Source organism: Pogoniulus pusillus, chromosome 3 (assembly GCF_015220805.1).
Source record: "Pogoniulus pusillus isolate bPogPus1 chromosome 3, bPogPus1.pri, whole genome shotgun sequence".
Classification (NCBI taxonomy): domain Eukaryota; kingdom Metazoa; phylum Chordata; class Aves; order Piciformes; family Lybiidae; genus Pogoniulus; species Pogoniulus pusillus.
The window spans coordinates 49,950,474-49,969,998 of NC_087266.1; the positions used below are offsets into that span (position 1 = coordinate 49,950,474).

Here is a 19,525-nt window from a genome sequence, read left to right on the forward strand (position 1 = left end):
AAGGAGAGATGATGAATTTATTCCCTGTTCCCTGTAGAGGGGCATTTTTTGTACACTGATGTGCTGTGCTGAGCACTCGATGATGCACAACTGAGTGGCTCTAATGCCACTTGATCTTTTATAGACTAAGAGGCAAGAGGTTGCAGCATATCACGTAACTCCATTGCTGGGATTTGGATTAAGGGTGTCTTGCACGTGTTATTGTCTTTCTTTTAGCTGCTACACATTAGGTGCCTTGAGAGTAGCTTTTGGAATCCTTTTTCTCAAGTCATCTCTTTACTGTCCATCTGGGCTCTCTGAAAGGATCTACTTGCCAGTGAGCTGCATGAGCCCAAGCCTAGGGGGAAATCCAGCTATCAGCAGAGAAAAGAGTAAGTTTAGAAAGAGTTTTTCCTATTTAATTTGCATCTGCATTGCAAAACCTGATCCTAACTACTAGAGTAAAGGCTTTAATTTGCAGGATTGTTTCTAGGTTCACCCTATAAATATTTTGCCTATTATACTGTGGCAGCAACTCTTTTCCCAAGACTTCTGCTATTATAGGTATGAAAGTGGGACTGGTAATGGTTAGGCCTTTTCCTTGCATCTTGGAGAGTTGGTGGGGTTTTAAAGCTGGAATACAGCTTGCTTGTCCCTGCTTTCTCCTGGGATAAGGGGTTTCCCACTGCAGCACACCCGTGCCACCCTGCCTCACGAAGCCCCTCTACACCCAGCAGGTCAGCCACCTGGAAGTTTATGGGAAGGAGCAAAACTAATTGGGAAGAGAGCAGTGAGAGTTTAAGCATCCTCCTCGGTCTGCCACAACAAAGAAGCCAGGTTGATACTGTTACTCCAGACACGGCCCAAGGGAAGCAAGGCAGAGGACCAGCGGGACTAGGCAGGGCTGTGCTTAGGTTTACAACAAATACAAATGGTCCTAAGATATTGTACAAACGTCTTGAAAATGCCAGAGCTACTACATGTCTGAGCTTCTTAAAGCCAAAACAAGTGATGTAGTTTTGGGGCTAAGACTTGTATTGTGCAGAAAAAGCACTCAAGGTTTTTTTTTTTTCTCTAATAATGGACTTGTGAGCTGAGCTTCTGCCCTTCATGCTTTATACAGCCCAGTTCTGCAACAGTGCACTTTGAGAACAGCAGCTGAAGTTAAATTGAACTTGGACTGCCGTGGTCCTGTCCTCTGCCCTGAAGAAGCCATGCATTGCCAGTCATGCTGTTCTGTCCCTCTTTGTGGTCTTGCTGGTGGCATTTGAGCAAAACAAAGATGAAGCACTTCAGGAAATTAATTTTCCTGAAGAATGTCTTAGTTTGGGCCTAGCTGGGATAGTTTGGTGAGAAGAATTAGATGATAGGCTGTGAAAATAAAACAATGATGATGTCTACTGCACTCACAGGCTTGCTGAGATGTATAAGAACAAGAACACAAACACAGATAAGGGAGCTGCTCTCTGTCTCTCTCTGGGCTTTGGGATACACTTCTCTATCTAACCTTACCTGCTGCCTATGTGACCAATCCATCTGCTTCCTAATCCCCCTGACTGATTCTCCAAACTACCTTGAGCGTAAGACAAAGTCTTGGGTAAGGTGGAGGGGAGGGAGGAAGGTGGGAGGGTGGTTGGGAGCCCCTCCTGGGGACTCAGGTTTCTGGGAAGGCTGTTGTGTTTCTGTATTACTCCTTAACTTGTCTATTTCTGCATATACTGTAAATACCTGCTTGTCTCTTGTGCTAAGCTGCCAGTATAAAGCTTCATTCAATTTCCAGAGCAGCTGAGTCCAGCCTGGGTGAATTTTCCCAAAGGGAGGAGGTGGGGGGGATGAGACCCAAACCATCACAAAGAGCCCCTTCTTTCTTTTGCTGGGCTCAAAAAGTCAGATCAGCTCCTTCTAATTCTCCAAGCAGAGTGGTGATGAAGAGGTAGATGTTCATGGCCAGGGACAAGAGAGAAGGACAGAAATTGCAGCCTTGATTTAGTTGAGTTGAGTTGAATTTTTAGCTGCTGCAAAGCTCTGCTACTATGAGACACCCTGGTTCTGCAGGTCACTGGATGATGTAGTTTGCAGGTTTAGCTGAGGCTCTCAGAAAAGGCCACCCTGGTGCAAATGGATCAACCAAAAAAATGAGTTGGATTACATTCTTTTAACCATTTACCTGCTGTGAGAGGCTATGTAAGACTGTTTGGTCCATAGATTGAGGCAGAGCTTCCCCTCCTTTTAAGTCCCAACGAGGTTCTTTCTATGGTTCCTATACAAGACTCTGATTTAATTCCTTGCTGCTTTTTAAGAGAAGCATACATTTATATGCAGTACAGTTTCTCTTAGACCTGCCTCTCTCCATGCTGATCACTGGTGATGGTGCCTTTGAAGCAAAGCACTCTTGGTTCACTATTCACTGGTAATCTAATATTCCTAGCACAGGTAGGGACATCATATATGCAAGGTTACTCCCCAGATGAGAGCTACTTTAACATCTTTTCTCTCACTGTATCAGTAAACTGGGCAACTCTAGCCTTAGGCTAACGAGGGAGGGCAAAAGAAGGCTTGGCAAAGCTAATGGACACAAAGGAGCTCCTACACTAGTCAGAGCAAATGGGACTTAAACATCTCCCTCTACACCAGTAAATCTATTCCTGTTTACAGATCTGAGAAGTGGAAACAGAATCAAGCATCTTCCACAAAAACCCTTTGGTTTATTCCCATGAGTAACTTCACTGCACTTACCATATGCTTACAGGCAGCAGGCCTTCCTGCTGTTCACCTGGGGAGCCAGTGGGTGAAACTCACAACCACTCTTTGAAGAGTTATGGGAAAAATACCTAAACCTAGTAGGGCCATCTGATTGTCAATCTTATGATTAAAGATTTATATCACATGTAATTCAAACTGGACTTTTGAAAATATGGTAGAGTAATTAAGCAATAAAACCTCCCTTGGAGATCTAAGTGTTTTAAATGTAGCTGCTTTTCGAGGTAAAATGTTTTACTGTCACAACCAGTTGCAAAGGGAAACAAACTAAAGACAATTTTCAGTTTCAGAAGAGTCCACACACAAAAGCTGCTATAATATTTATTGCTGCTGCCACAGGGGTTTAATCTTTCCTCTTTGAAGACAAGTGGGTACAGGATTAGTCCTTGAAAATAAATGTTTCCTTTGCCCTGCAGAATACACTGTTTCATGAGAAACTTCATGTAATAGGAGTTGCCATGGTTACCAGCATAGGAGTGCTTTTGTGAATACAATGATCATGACTGAGTGCGTGTAAAGAACTCAGGATGCTCACCAGAAGCTCATAAAAGTGACATCAAGTTCACTGCCTGCTTTCCTGGTAAACTTTTCACACGTGTGGCATTGCATCACACTTGGCAGCACTCCTTTAAATGTGACAGCTGAAACATTTCCACTGTGTTTTAGTGGATGTGTGCTGATACCCTCTAAACTCTTCCATCAAGCCAACATTTGAGCATCACCTAAACTTGAGCATCATCTAAGCACACTCTGGTGCAAAGCACTGCCTCCTCAACTTGGCAAGTCTGCAGAAGACAACAACATCCTCCATCCATCGACCAGAGCAGAGCAGAGTAGTTCTGGCCAAGTGGGCTAAAAGTACCTGGAAATATATGTCAATTTGTAGGTCCATATCCAGCCACTGAGATCTTGAAAGCACCTCTCTAGACCAAATGCAGTCCCTGATGACTTTGTTCGGATCGTGCTGGTGCACTTTCTCTTGCAGGGACCTAAAGGACAGGTCCAGTGCACCACCAGCAGCTGGTGACCAGGAAAATGGGAAGTCCCCTGCATGTCCTCCCAATGTCTTCACATAACTGTAGTATGTGGCTCTTGCATACCAGGTTTGCCTATCAAAAATGGTGCAAGATCTTCAAGTTTCCCTCACACCAGTGGAGGCTTGGAGCAAAGTCTCACCTCTCACACTTTATTTACAATGTCAGTACCATAGCAGCCCACTCACAGAGCCCGGGGACTGATTCATAATTGCTTGGCACTGAGCCACTACCCGAAGCCCAAGCCTGGATGCTGGTCCTGGCATCTGCATTAAACAAACCCACTGATTACATCCATTGAAAAGATCTGGCTGAATGGGATCATTGGCAATGTGAGGGCAAGAGTAATCCTTTACACTCCACAATATGGAGCCACTTTGACTTTACATCCCCCAAAAAAGGGATTTCCATTGCCCAGTTTAGTTAAGTCTTCAATCAGATGCTTGCACAGAGATGAGATACAGCTCCACTCCCCTCTGTACGTCCAGTGAGTTCTGGGCTTCAAAATGATACAGAAAGATTCCAAATACCCAAGTTTTTATAGCAGTTGTTACTGAGTGCTAGAAGTTTTCAATAAAATTTTTAATATACTAGAATTCAAGTAAAAACCAGCAATTTGCTTATAAAATACATATTTGCTGCACTGTACAATGAACCTTGGTAGGAGCATGCATGCTAGGGTTTTTAAATGAAACATAAAAGAGGGGGACCTGGGAACCAAAAATCCCTTAAACTCCACTGAAACCCCTTGCCTCAATGCTTTGAAGAAACAGCATTTTTACTGCATAGTTGTATTTAACCTCAAAATTCTAGATTTTAGGAGGTTAGGTGTCTGGCTTGAGACCTACCACAAATGAAGGTGACCTCATCATAACCCTTTAAAAACCCCAACAACTCAATAGTCTATGTGAAAAACTGCCACAAATATTTTGGCAACAATTACCAGTCTGAAAGTCAGCCTTTTAGGGCAGACCTAGCATGAAGACTGAATCAAGTGCCAGGCAGTAACTTTTTTCCTCCTTCCAAAACTGCAATTTTCTGCACTCTTTCTTAATCCAAACCCCAAAGCCTTCAGTCCAGTAATGAACGTTAACAAAGTCTTGACCTGTAGAGTGCTAATTTCCACAGAGACCACTAAAGGAGTAAACCTTCTGTATAAATGCCAGCTCCTGTAAACCAAGAACTGCATCACTGCAACACCTAGAGTGGGATGGAAAGTGCAAGGAATAGAATCCAGAACCCCTTATTAGAGGCAGTTTCCTGACTCCACAGCCAGGTAGCAAAGGACGGAAAGAGTACAATTATGGTCTATTTCAAAAGGCTGTAACTGGGAATGACAAACCCCATCCTTTAGCACCTCTGCAATTTTTTCACCTACAGTACCAAGTCCTGTACTAAGCTAGGGTCTTGGTCTGTGTCTCGAAAACTAGGAGGACTTCCTAATTTATAGCATAATGCCAGAGGAACTGCAGTGTCATCTGCCCTCTTTTCTTTTGGAACTGCACAGAAAAGAAAACAAAGAGAGATCTGAAATGCTGCATGAAAAGAACAGAACTGAGTGCTTTTATCCCCACCAAAGCATCCTTATCATTGCAAATTCAGTTACATTTTTAATTCTCTTTGCCTACCCTACAATGAAGTGCTGCCACTGTATAGAAAGAAATAGAGGGGAGACTCTCGAAATATCCTGTAAGGAGAACCAGTAGGACATTCAAAATGAGGCAATGAGCAAAACAGCCTCTTCACCTCACCCATTTCTGTTTGGGATGGAGACCTGGGCTCACAGTCTTCTGCTTACACTCTGTGCTCATGGCTGGTGCATGAAAGATGATATCCCAGCAGGTGAAGCTCAGGGAGCTGAAAAGAGATTGAAATTTGAATCCAGGTGTGGATTCAGCAGGGAAATTGATGCTTTTGCTTCCTCACCTGGGTTGGCACACATGTATGATCTGATGCAATTCATCTTTCATCTTTCCACTCCGCCTCTCTCCAGCTCCAGGCTGCAGCTATGGGTCTCCTGCACAAGGTTCTCAGTTGCTAAGACTATTATGTGACTCTTTTTTAGTCCTGAGAAGACTGAGAGGAGATCTCATCAATGTCTATAAATATCTGAGGGGTGGGTGTCAAGTGGATGGGGGCAATCTCTTTTTGGTGGTCCACAGCAACAAGGCAAGGAGCAATGGCTGCAAAGTGGAACACAGAAGGTTTCACCTCAACATGAGGAGAAACTCCTTTACAGTGAGGGTGACAGAGCCCTGGAGCAGGCTGCCCAAAGAGGCTGTGGAGTCTCCTTCTCTGGAGACTATCAAAACCTGCCTGGATGCATTCCTGTGTGGACTACCCTAAACGATCTTGCTTTGGCATGGAGGTTGGCCTTGATGATCTCTAGAGGTCCCTTCCAACCTCTAATGTTCTGTGATTCTGTGATGGATGAGGAAAAGGTTCTGCTGCTGCATTTGCTTCTGCGATGGCAGAACTTATAGCAGATGGACACTTAACACTGCTGATATGAGCTAAAACAGTCAACCTTCTACAATCTGGACACATGGCACCAGGCACATTGAAAGCTTCCTTAGGAAGGTAGGTCCCTCCTAATCAGTCACTGCAGAAATTTATGTGATAACAGATAACACAGTCATAAAAAATAACTTTACATCCTCCTTTTAGTACCTTATGTCCTATTTTAGATCTGGCCCTAGGCAACTAGAAGCAAAAGAACTTTTTGCAGAACCAGCACCAATTTCATGATTTCTCATTGTTTGATTTTGACAACAGTGTTTTACTTTTTTGGCATCTTTGAAGATACATCCTCATACTTTTGTGTCTGAATTGTTGTGAGCACTACTACTAAATGCTGTTCAATGACAGGCTTGAAGTGTGAGGAAATTTAACCTAGGAATACTTTCACTTTTACTCTTGGATTTCAACTGGTATTACAGCTTCATAAGAAAGTAATTAAAATGTAACCTCTTTTCAACAAACTCTATAGAGGAGCTAATGTGAAGCACAGGTAACAGAGAAAATCTAAGCAAAGGCCAGGACTTTACACCTCATTCATTAAAATCTCTGAAATGCTTGGAATTTAATGCAGAGAAGTCTCATTTTCACCATAATTATGTGAAAGACCAGAATAAAACAGAGTTAAATGAGGCAAATATATAAATATGAGAGCCTAGAATTTGTGGTAGCTTTACGTACTATCTTAATTATATATTTCCTTCAAATGTTTCTCTTTTCCCTCCCTGGGACAGATGGAATAAATTAATCTTAAATGCAGCATAAAATCTATTCCAGATCCTCTTGTACGCCAATGTTTAAACATAACTAACTAGAATAATAAAAGTCGGAGATGGAAAAGATCTATTAGCTGACCACCTAAAATTTTACATACAGAAATGTAACAATTTAACTAAACCTATTTCCAAACATTTGAGGAGGTTTGGTTACATCTTAAATCAGTTCAACGGTGGCTATGGTCAATTGCCTTCACTTTGAACTCACACTTTAAAGCAAATGGAAGTGACCTGCTCTTAAGCAGAGTTGCACTACCTAAATAAACTTACGTGTGCAGGCCAAGAATCGGAGGGACAGCCAAGTTTGTCCAGCTCTGGTAACACAGACTGCCAATATCTCCTTTTAGGAAGCTCAGGGTCTGCTACGGACATTGTTGTTGACGGAGAATCAGTACTTACTCAAAAGAGACTTCCAAGCTGAGAATCAGGATCTACTGAACTGCTGTCTCAGTTTTGCTTCTCCCTAGCCTTGGACACGTCTCAGTAACAGACTATGTCCAGAAACACAGTAGTGTCTCTCATCTGAATACAACAGCTCAAATATTAGCATGCTGAAAACCAGCTTGGGCCACAGTTACTTTCACAGCCAGGTGCAGTATTTTGGTCCCAGCCCTAAAAGAAATTGAATGCATTTAATCTGTGGAGTAAATGGGTTTGGACGCCCTTCTCTAGCATGAAGGATAAAAGACTGGTTTTCTGTACCTTGTGAACTACTGTGTAGGTGCCTTACAGGACTTCTCTGTATAAGCACTTTTTCTACCATTTTGCCCAAATTTGCTTTTAGCAACTCACTAGAAGAAAGACAGAAGAGGGGTTGTATTTAAAAGGGCTTATTCCATACCTAAAGCCTTATATTTATGGTGATGTTTATACATCTTCCACATAAACTGAAAAAAGCATGTATTCTCTTCCAAAATGACACACGTGCAAGCCTAATCAGATATTCAACACAGATCAAACACCAGCTTTCCTACACGCCTTTGTTTGTTTGCTTGGTTGGCTTTTAATTCTTTGTGGATAGTAGAAGCTGAACACTCTGTCTAAAGATGACTGGAGACCTGCAGTGGACTGACTTTCTATGATGCCAAAAGGCCACAGGACTGCACGCAAGCCCAGTGCCTCCACCAGTTTCATAATAAGCATGTTGGGGATCGATGCCTACAATATACTACCACCACCCTGACAGCTCTTTCCAAGGAATTCACAGCAGTCCTATCCACACCCACATTATTTTAGAGAACCAGAGCCATACACTGCTAGATACAGCAATGGCATGAACTGTACACCCAGTGTGAGTCTGTTAAACAATGACAGATGTTACTATTAATTTGTGCTACCAGATACAACTTCATAGACCACTGGCAAGCATGGAATTACCTTAGAATCATAGAATGACATTTAAAGGTCATCTATTCCAAGCTCCTTGTCCCCTGTGAGCAGGGACATCTTTAACTAGACCATGTTGCATAGAGGTCCACTGATCTTCAGTGTTTCCAAGCATGGGGCACCTGCTACCTCTCTGAGCAACCTGTTTCAGTGTTTCACCACCTCACTGTAAAAAATTTCTTCCTTTCATCTAGTCTAAATCTACCTCCTTTTATTTTAAACTATTATCCCTTGTCCTACTGCAAAAGGCATTGCTAAGAAGTTTGTCCCTATCTTTCTTATAGCCCCCCTTTACCAAAAGGCAGCAATAAGATCTCCCTGCAGCCTTCATTCTCCAGGCTGAAGAATAACATCCTGAAGGGACAGACAGCAATACTATGCAAAGTAGACATAGCTAAAAAAGTACTTTGTTTTTGTTAACCTCTGATCGCTTTCTGCTTGTGGCCATCTACAGCTGACTGAAACTTGGTAGAGATTTTTCAGGGAAAATTCCAGTTTCCACAGTACATTAATGGAATTGGTGAATTTAATTTTTAATCGTCCCGCAATATCTTGACAGTGAGGAACACAGAAGTCCATCTCCCAGTTTTGTGCTTGAGCCTTCTCTCCTCTTGCAATCTGCTGAATGACGCCTGGATTGTGGAAGGACTGGGATGGCTCCGGCTGAGAGCATGGTTCACACCTACATGGCTCAATGTTTGCATGTACAGACGATGGAGAAACAGAGACCTCCGAACACAGGAGGTGCGTATGACAGAACACCAGAGTCTATCCACAACTCTTCTCGCCTCACTGAGTACGATTGTCCCATCGTCATCATCTCTTCACAGGCAGCACTCTGAACTTTTTGTCATCCTTACAGAAGCGCTCCTGGGGCTGGAAGACCTCCGCTGCCCGCGGCTGTGCCTGCTGCTTGCACTCTGTAACGAACAAGCGCCTGGCACCAGCAGGGCGCCCTGGGGAGAGCTCGGCACAAGGGAAGATTTTAAATACAAGGCTGCAACAGGATATACTCCAAAACCAGGTTTATAGTGAGGACATCCATCCAGCAAGCTCTGCTAACTTTGCTGGAGATGGAGCACTGCGGCTTTTGCCCTTCTGGATAGCAAGCCAGGAGCGACACAGCGAAGGTGCTGGAACGATTTCTGCAGTACGACCGAACACGTAACCTCGGTGGCCTGTGAACAAGCGTGCATGAAAGGTTTTGTCAGCGCGGTCGTTTGAGGACCAGGCGGTCCCCTTCGCCTCCGACCGGGCTCCCCCGCGGCAGAAGGGCGGCGGAAGACAGGGAGGGGGGCTAGGTGCCCGCCACGGGCGGGGAGGGGGAGGCCGGGCTGGAGAAGCAGCTCCGACCCTCGGCACAGGCAGGCGGGCGGGCCGGAGTGGGCCGGGCGGCCGCGGCCGCTGCCTCTCGCACAGGCGGAGCGGCGGTGGCAGAGACAGGTCGCGACAGCCGCCGCTTCCCGGCGGGAGGGAGGGCGGACGGGCGTGGAGCCCCGCTGCCGCCGCCGCCGCCGCCATGGAGAAGCAGCCCGGCGGCGAGGACGACTGCGTAGACTCGGGAGCCGAGACGGGCGGGTGAGTGGTGGGAACCGGGCTGAGAGGGGCTCTTACCTTTCCCTCCGGGCCGGGCCGGGCCAGGCCAGACTAGACTGGCGGCGAAGCGCCGGAGATCTCGCTGCCGAGCCGGCGGGTTGCACTTGTTGCCGGCGCCGCGGGCCCAGAACGCGTCGCGGCAGCGGCAGAGCTAGGGCTGGGGTCCCGCGTGGGGCTGTGTGCCCTGGGCAGAGCCTGCCTCCCACCGAAGGGACCGCGACCGGACGGCACCCCGCGCCGCGGCTGTGGACCGGCGCGATCCCTGGGGAGGAGGGGCAGTGCGTCTCCCGCGGATCATCGCCCCGTTCGGCAAGTCTCGGAGAGTTTGCTTTCTCCTTCGGCTGAGGGCAGGCTCCCCATCATCCTCCTTCTGTACATGAGTACCAGGAGGTTGTGGCCGTGGGCATTAAGTTGGCGTTACAAAACACGTTGTGCTGCCTTAGCGGTGAGGCCCGGTGCTGTGCTTTGTGGCAGCAGAAAGGGTGGTCAGTTTGGTGCCACACTATCCCTGTATCGCAAGGTAATTAGTATTGAGGATAGTTTGGAGTGTGCCTAGCTACCTGAGGTGTCCTTGTGACAGTGACACACGGGCAACACCAGGCAAACAGAGCTGAATCCTTGGAAGCGCTCTCAGAGAGCCAGCCTCAAAAGCACCTTGTATTTGTAGGCACCCTGCGGCTACGTTGCTGTTGTCATGAAACTCATCGTACTGACTTTCTTAGTAGTTGTTCAACCTGTAAGTGCTATATCAGTTGAGGAGAATTCATTTTTTTCCCTGATTTTAAGTCCTCACTGCCAAAAGCGTGCTGCGTTTGTTAATTGCACGACTTCTAAGGTCATGGAGCTGTAAGGATGATCTATGGGGTCCTCCATGCAGCTTCCGCCTTCGGCTGTCTCTGGGTGAGGAAGTGCTGCATGCTGCTGCTGTGTCATCTCGTTGGGAATGGCAGCAAGCCCTTGCTCCCTCTCTGGCTCCAGGAGAGCAAAAAGAGGGTGCTCGCTCCTGTTAATACTGTTCTCTCCTAGGTCTTAACTCTCCTGCCTCCTTGCTTTCCCAGCTGTGTTTCATACAGCTCCTTGCTTGGTGTATTGCCTTTGATCTCTAGTCTGACCGCTGCAAAACTGCAAAGCCAGTTCTTCGTTCTGAAGTGGTGTCAGGTGCACAGCACCAAAACTGCAGTAGTAATACTGTGATTCTCTTTCTTTTTTTTGGTGTTTTGTGTTTGGTTTTTTTAGGTGGAAATGGAGTATGGTAATCTTTTTATACATCCAGCTTTGAATTAAAATAAATATTTTTATCTCTTCTGTGGTCTGAGAAGTTAAGGACTTTTTCGCTCACCCTGTATTGTGGACACACCTAACGGTGGAAGGATTTCACATACTCCATGTGTACCTTAAAGGAAATATCCAGGCCTCCTGTCCAGACAGATAGTAGAATTATGAGGTTTTAGTTCATCTTTGGGGAAGGTGGCTTAAAGGACCACAAAATAACTAGCTAGTGAATTCACTTCTGGTTCAGAGCTCCAAAACTACTAGATGGGTGAACGAACTCTGAATTTGCTGTGTTTGTGATAGAAAAACCTGTGTTTCCTTGGAAGGGACACATGGAAGGATTTGACCTAGCTGGTGACATTAGCCTTTAGACCTTCAGGGCCCAGCCTGACAGCTGCTTGTGTCTGGTGCTGATGAGGTGCTAAAGCTGGTGGTTTCATGAAGCGTCGCTGTCCCAGGCTTGACACTGGAAAGTGCAGGTTAGCGGAAGAGTCTGTCAGAGGACTTTGAAGGATGACATATGGCAGTTAGTAATTGCGGTGGTTTTCACTGGAGTTTATTTTGAAAAGCAATGGGTTTCAGCATCTCAATTATTATTTTTAGTTCTGTTTAGCAGCAATTTTAGTCTGATAAACACGTTGCATATGTCTCTTTCACAATGTTTATATTTAAGCCTTCTCACCAAACCAACTGTTCACAGCACTTACTTTTTCCTCTTACTAGAAGATCTGCTTTTTGCTTTGTATCAGTCTCATCATAGCTGTTGCTAAATTGAGCTGCTTTTCCTTTTTTCCAGTCACTCAATAGTAAAACAATTAATTATTTTGAAGTTCAGCCATCATCCTTTGAAAGTGTAAGGAGAGACAGCTAACTGTCAGAGTAATTCAGTAACGATTTTACATCAAGTGGTCCCTTTCTGTCACTCAGGAAACAATAGGGGATAGTGACTGTAGTAAATCCAGGCACTGTAAGCCCTTGTCATCTTGATGATCATATGTAATGATGTGTGAGCTCCTATATGGAGCCTGTACAGCTGAAGCTGCTTACAGCAGCTAAACAGTCCACTGCATCAAGTACTCTGCAGGGCATATGTTCCTGCAGATTTTTCTGCAACTCCCATCTACAGGAGCAGGAAAAACTGCTACAGGCAAGATCAGTTACAGTTTAAAGCCTTAGTTTTCCTAATCCATTGAAAAATATATTCCTCTTATTGCTTTTGCGTGAGTAAAAAGGGTTGGCAAAGAGGCTGCTGAAGAAAAATAGTGTATTTTGAGTTTCTGAATCCAATAAGAATGGATTGAGCTGGTCTTGTCAAGCGCCTAAATAGAGTAGAACATATAAGCCAATTAGTTTATTTTGGCTGTTTATATTGGGCTGAGAGACTTTGACCATACAAATGGTGTCTTCTTAGGAAATGCGTTTTTATTCTTTTTAGCATAACCCCCTTATTTTCTTAGCTACTGCAGTCTTTTAGCTAAAAAGTATGGGAAACGGAGTTTTCTTTGGTAATAATTTTGCTACTGGATTTGTATTTTAAAATCTGACTTTACAGGAAGAAGAAAATGGATTAGCATTGGAAGAAAACGTGAAACTAAAGAATCATGTGTGTACAGAACTGTAGATAAATTCTAAAGAAAATAGTCACACATACACACAAAAGCTGGGGAAACTACTGCTAAGTTACTCGAAATGAGTGTAGAAATGTTCATTGTCAAAATTTCTTGGTTTTACAAGCCGTGATAATGCTATTATTTCACTGTCTTTACCTTGAAGAACAGAGCAGATTTTTTGCACTAAAATACCCGAGACGACAAACTAAGACGACTTTAGAAGATAGAGATTATGTTTGTTTTTTGGATGATGCTATCCTTGTTTATTGGTTTTCCTTGCAGCTGTCACTAGCTGCTTGTGTGACCCTGACCAAATCACAAAACAATTTAGCCTCTGCTAACATATCTGTTAAGCAGATTTTAAAATCCTTCCTTTATTTGTTGCAGTTCTGTAAAATGTATGAGACTCTAGAGCAGAAAATTCAGTTGTTCGTAGGAGAAAAGGCAGCCTGTAAAAAAGAGAGCGTACCCCAAGAAAAGGTAAAGGTGTTAAGAATATTGGGATTTGTGTGTGCCCTCAGTCAGAATGCTTAACTTATGGGATGAATAATTCAGTGGTGTATTAGGGTGATGAGTTGCTTTCATGTTGCACGTCTCTAGCTTAAAGAGATTCAACACTTAGACTTTGTCTTCTGTGTTGCAGTCCTTCAATATGACCTGTTGGTCTGTTGTCACAGATTGCATCTGTGAGAAACTCTCAGTAGCATAAGGCAGTGATGGTGAGACTTCCACTTTCTGTGTCTCCATCATTCCACATGTGTCAAGGTAGACAACTTGTCTCTGATTTGACATTCGAGTAAAATAAAGGTTAACTGTCTGTCACAATTGGGGTTCAGGCACCATATCTAATCAGATTTACTGCATGTAGTGAAGCTATTTGGTTGAACCTCTGAGCAGGGAGACCTGCTCGTGTGTGGTGTTGGGGTAGGCTCTGAAAGTGAGGTTGAAACAGAGTCACTCTGTGGCTTTGGTTGGGTAGGTACATGCCACCTGAGCTCCGATAGGGGACACCGCTGGAGGGACACCCTGGTGCCTCTGAGGAGTGCTGTGGAGTGAACGGTGAGCGGTGTGTGCAGGCAGGTGTGCTGACTAAAGCGTGCTGTGGCCCCTGCCTCAGTGCATTCGTTTTGGAAGATTACAAATAACCTTTCATCCTTATACTGTAGTTGCTCATGTGGGGCCTCGAGGACTGCTGTTGGTAATGAGCTCCTGAGTGTAGCAGTTAAGAGCTGAGTGACAGGAATCCATCATCTGTCTTCATCACTCTACTAGAAATCCAAAGCAAGGCATTTTGAGATAAGTGGCTCAGAGTTACTCCATGACAGTCATCTTGATTACACAAGTAAAAGTATGATGAAGATAATGGATTTGTGTTGGACTGATACTGGTTAAGCAGATTGTAATCTGACTCACAGGAATTTACTGAGAAGAAACCCAAGACAGAGCTAAATCTGACTTGCACAGTGTGCTTTAGCTGCTATAAAATAAAATAAAATCCTCCTGTGTGCTCCAAGCTCCCTTGGAGGCAGAGAAGCTGTTAAATATGGCTCTTAATATGAAACAGTGAAACCTGAAACAACTCAAAGAAGAGAAGGCAGGGGAAGTGTGAATCCAGCAAGTGCCATTTCATCAGTCCGAGGCAAGTAAAGGATGATGACAGCAGAAGAGCTAGTGAAATTTCCAGAATTTTGGGTCTTTGGGGAATAAGGAGTCCTGGCAATGGACACCTTGAGTGTACCGTGGTGTAACTTTGTGTTAGAATAACCTGAGAGGTGTGTGCTCGTCTTATACAGTAAACTGCCTTGTGGCCATGCTGGCTGTGCTGTCTGGATCAGAAAGCCTGTGCAAGAAAAAGATGTCCCTGAACACTAGGACAGAGTTGGCCATGTTGTTGAGTACTTAGTATGGTTGATGACATTGTTTTGGATGGGACTACCTAGCTCTTTCCCATATAATTCTGAGCTGTGCTTTACCATGGGCTTTGGACTTGTGTTAGCACGTTACCATCGCCTAGGGACCATTCTCAGCAGATTACTTGCCAGTCTGCTTTGGAAGGCAAGAGGCTTTAATGGTACAGATGCAGTCTGTTTTATGGTAGCTGGTCTTAGTCCCAGACAGTTCTCTTGAGCGTATTTGTTTATTCCTGTAGATGTCATTACTGGTGCTGTATTACCATGACATTGTGCCATGGTTGGTCAGCATGCCAAAGCAGCCCAAGCACAGTGTGATGCTGGTGTAACCACACTGCTGGAATACATTCAGAGGTGTAACATGGCTGTGCTTCTTACCCGAACTAACCCCTTTAGAGTGGGTTTATATACTGCAAGTTGCACTTGCTGATAGTCAGTGGACCATTTCCCTCTCTTGGATATTTTGAGGCTCTCTATTACTGATCAGCAATGAGTAATCTCAGAGGATTGCTCAAGATCTTTTGTTTTCCTGGTGATCATATGCTCTGTGATAACACACAGTCCCGATCCTTCAATAGCACAAATGGGAATTGAGGTCCTGCATTTATCTCAAGCTTCTACATTCCTATTTTAACATCTCTTGACATCTTCATAGTTCTTCTTTGCTGGTGGGCTGGCCAATGGACACAAATTCTTTTCAGGCTGATACATCTTTTGACTGAGTGATGAGCCCTCCTTTTCAGTACCATCTACTGTTTCAATACCCTTTTGGCCCATTTTTTTCCTGTTATGTGCCTATAAAGGGAACAGTCCTCCATTTGTTCTGTTTCTGCCCTGTCTCTTTCCTTTTATCTCTAATGTAGTATCTATCAGAGGAAATAGCTTGTTGCAAGACCATGTAATTGGCCAGGAATCCCTGAGCTCCAGTACTTAAGTTTTCTGATGCATGATCTTGTTGAAGAAAATGTTTATTGTGCATCCTGGTCTAAAAAGCATTACAAATGTGTAGAAGCTACCCTAAATAGCTGACTGTAAGGAAAAATGTTACTTTGTAAGCCACTTGTGAGTGGCGTCATTTATCTGAATGATTTGTGCTAACCATTTGAAAATATTAAGGATTATACTGTTGTTTTTGTTCTAAAAGACTAGTTCAGAACTAGTTCTACGAAGAGGGAAGACAAAAGGTGTTTAAGGTTGACCTTGAGACCACACAGAGTGAATCATCCCATTTGCTTTTGGGCATGTAGCTGAGGGTCCTACATGGGGTTCATCTCTAGATCAGAAAAGAGATGAGAAAAGAGACAAACACCAGTCCCATCTTTCTGTTGACTATAGAGGGAGCGCAGGGAGGGTACAGTCCTTGTTTTGACATCTGAGATTGGCATAAGCCTTTGTGCTTAATTATCCTGTTTTTTTTTAATTCTACTGTTGTCAGTTATGCAACAAACATGAATTAAATATGATCTTGAACCACGTTAGAATTCTGAAGAAAACAAACGAAATCAAAAGAAAACAAAACTCAATACAGTTCTAAAGCCTGTCAAAGCGTTGCTGTGCAATTATTCTCCAAGCACACTGTTGTCTCGGCCTTTCTCTCTCTTCATCTTTTTGTTTTTCCTCTTGTCTCATGTTTGGTCTCCTGCCTGTACCTAGCCTGCCACCTCCTCGGCAAAGGAGACTCGTTAATTCTCTGTGTCCTGTACTATGCCTGCAGCACTTAGGGGTAATAAAATAACGGTGTGAAGTAATAGAAAGCTGCTTCTGCTTGCAGTGAGCAAACGGCAAAATATTGTCTGTCTGCGATCTGAAATACAAACAGTGTCGATCCCTATTGAATTAGCCACCAACTGCTGAACATAGATAGACTGAAGGACGGCCCCAGGCTGCTTTCAAACAGAAGTGCAAACGAAATGAATCCTTGCCCGGGATGCTTGGAGGCAGCTGGATGTGTGTTGCTTGCCTCTGGGCTTGTGAAAAGTGACATGTAACACAGTTTTCACACCCTTCCAAATACACGTGGTGCCAAATGATACGGATGTGACTTGCTGCTGAAAATACCGTGCATAGCACTACTTAGCCAGCCCCTGGGACTCTTCCCCTTGGTCCCTGCTCAGAGCTCACACAGGAGATATGGAGCTGACTGTAATTGTTTCTTCTGCAGAGAAATGTCCATATTAAAAACATGAGCAGACGCTATACTTGTGTGGATTTGATACCCTTTACTCCTTTGGATGCCTGTGAGCATGCATGTGAAGGTATCTGGAGAACATGCTTTGATGGTTTCTGTTTCCAGGCAAATATCTTTGAAGGCAAGATTCTAATGTTTGTTTGTGTTTTGATTTAAAGTAGCATTGCAAACTTGTTGCAATTCTTTGTATAGAACAAGCATTTAGGTTTGGATCTGAGAACTGCATTAGAGCTCCCTGAACAATTCTCCAGTGACGTTCGGGGCACTGCAGGGCATACATGACAGATATGGCAGAGAGCTCTGGTGAGTGGGGTCTGTTCTGAGGACCCTGTGAGAATGGAGGCTGTGTGACTGTGAACTCCAAACACTCAGAAGTCTTAGGTAGGGCCTCAGAAGTAGAAATTACCATCATGGTTTAGTTAATTAGAAGAATTAGGTAATAGGCTGGACTTGATGATCCTAGAGGTCTTTTCTAACCTGGTTAGTTCTGTGATTCTGTCATTATTTTTTAGTGCTCAGTAATGGCATGTTTGTTTTAAGTTAGTACTTTGGAATCTCTAGGACATAAATGGGCCATGTTTTAATTTGCCTAGAATGGGATTTCCAGGAGTTTGGGATTATGTGTAGCTGCAAAATTAATTACACTGTTGATCAAAATACGTAATTGCTCTTTCTCACGGACGATGCAGTATGTAGTAAAGTAGAACTAATGAGTGAGTGGCTGGTTTTACTGAGAGATGTCTCGAAGAGGAAAAGGATTACCTAAAGGAAACAGCTTTGCCATCCTAATCTGCATATTTTGATACTTAGTGTCTCCTCTGCCAGTTGTTGCCAAAGAACAATAAAAATTCTGCTCTTTGAATAGAGTTCCTTTTTAAAGAAAAGGGAAATAAATCTACAAAGCAGCATTTAGAGAGCACAAGGTGAAGGAGATGAGGAGCAGAGTTAAAATATAATTGACTTCTACACCTAACCTGTCTAGCAAATATTTTTCCCTTACAGAGAACCTTTTAAGGTTTAATTTTTATGCCTGAAGGCAGGTATCATGAGTAGCTCCTAGATAAAGCCCTAGTTACTTCACTCACTGTATTTAGGTATTTTCAGAATTTATATGAGATCCCAATTTTTCTGAAGTCATGTTTAAAACCTGTTCTTAGCTCAAAAACGGTGCTAAATGGGCATGGAACTGTTTTAATATGCAGTATGAGTTAGGATTGATATATTTTTGTTACTCTTTTAAATTTAACATGCGCTAACTGAAATCTTTGTCTTGCAGGTCTGAGTACAGCCGTATGTCCTCTACCAGCAGTGAGTATAGCTTTGCTAAATAATTCTGAAGTGGATTCACATGTTTTCTTTTGTTCATGGTTGCTAGTATTTACTAACACCAACTTAGTGCTATCATGTTCACTTTGACTCAGTAAAGCTCCTGCTCCTTCACTTCTTGGATCTATGTCTCGCAAGAGTATAGAAAATTAAACTGATTGGATGTCTATGACCAAATTACAAGCTATGTGTAAAGTCCTAAGTGTTGGAACTCATGTGAATTCAGGGCAAAATGAGAACAAAATCTGCTCTAGTAAGTGTCACAGTCTTTCTAGACATTTACAATAGCCAGATGAATTTCAAGTTATTCAACCAATAAAAGATGAATCCTGGTGTCTGGATTATTCCTTCTTTTTCACCAGGGCAAAGCGGCAATTTTTAAGGACAGCATTTTCAGTCCTCTTATCTTCCCACTCCAAACAATTTCTTAGTTGTAAGACATACTGTAGGTATAGCACTTTGATTTGCAACAATGCCTATTCATGCAGAGGTACTAGTATCTGTTGTCAAAGTGCACGGTGATGGCTGTCTCCAGAATTCACACACAGACGTGATCTTTATTTATTCTAAGCAAGCAGATCAGAAATTCACAGAAGAAAAACTGTGAAATGCCATGAAAATCAGGGGCGAGGAAGGCTGGCAGTTTTGTTCAGATTCACATACTCTGGCTGAAGTGTGGCAGGGGTTATTTTCAGTCTCTTGTGGTCTTGAGCAGAGGGCTTTTACTGATTTCAGCAAAAGCTAAGTCAGACAGTGTTCATAATGCCTGGCTGCTGAGCTGTTGTGACTAGCTGCCCTTCCTCCATCTGCTCAGTGTGTGTATGCATGTCTGGGAAAGAGAGAAATTACTGCAACTTTATCCTAGATTCTGTTGCTTAAATAAATTTCTGGATTCCCACTGCCAGGTACAGTTGTTTTTAATGATCAGGAGACAAAGTTCAGGCAATCAGCTTTTCTGTTACAATAAAAGCATGTTGGGTTTGACTGATTACACCAGATATGTGCCCTACCACTCCCTCAGCTCACAATCTTGGGCCATGTCTTGGGAAATATTCTGCCACCATCTTCCAGCCTATTTGAGTAACGACTCATGGTTATTTGCCTAGTAGAAGTGCTTACTTGGCAGTTAAGTTCAGAAGACAAGGTGTAAGTATTTATCCTGTAAACATTG

General features: G+C 43.7%; 1 protein-coding gene across 3 annotated transcripts in view; it reads left to right on the forward strand.

Annotated features, from left to right (window-relative positions):
* The first annotated feature begins 9,296 nt into the window (after nt 1-9,296).
* The window catches only part of FAM124A (family with sequence similarity 124 member A), a 38,583-nt gene continuing 28,354 nt past the window's right edge, over nt 9,297-19,525 (forward strand). For 2 of the 3 annotated variants that reach the window (XM_064176280.1, XM_064176296.1), the window contains exons 1-2: nt 9,297-10,030; nt 18,305-18,336. In XM_064176280.1, the coding sequence (XP_064032350.1) occupies nt 9,972-10,030; nt 18,305-18,336 (91 nt within the window). In that variant the 5' untranslated portion in view covers nt 9,297-9,971. The remainder of the gene's footprint in view (nt 10,031-18,304; nt 18,337-19,525) is intronic. The other variant, XM_064176288.1, reaches the window with a different exon arrangement.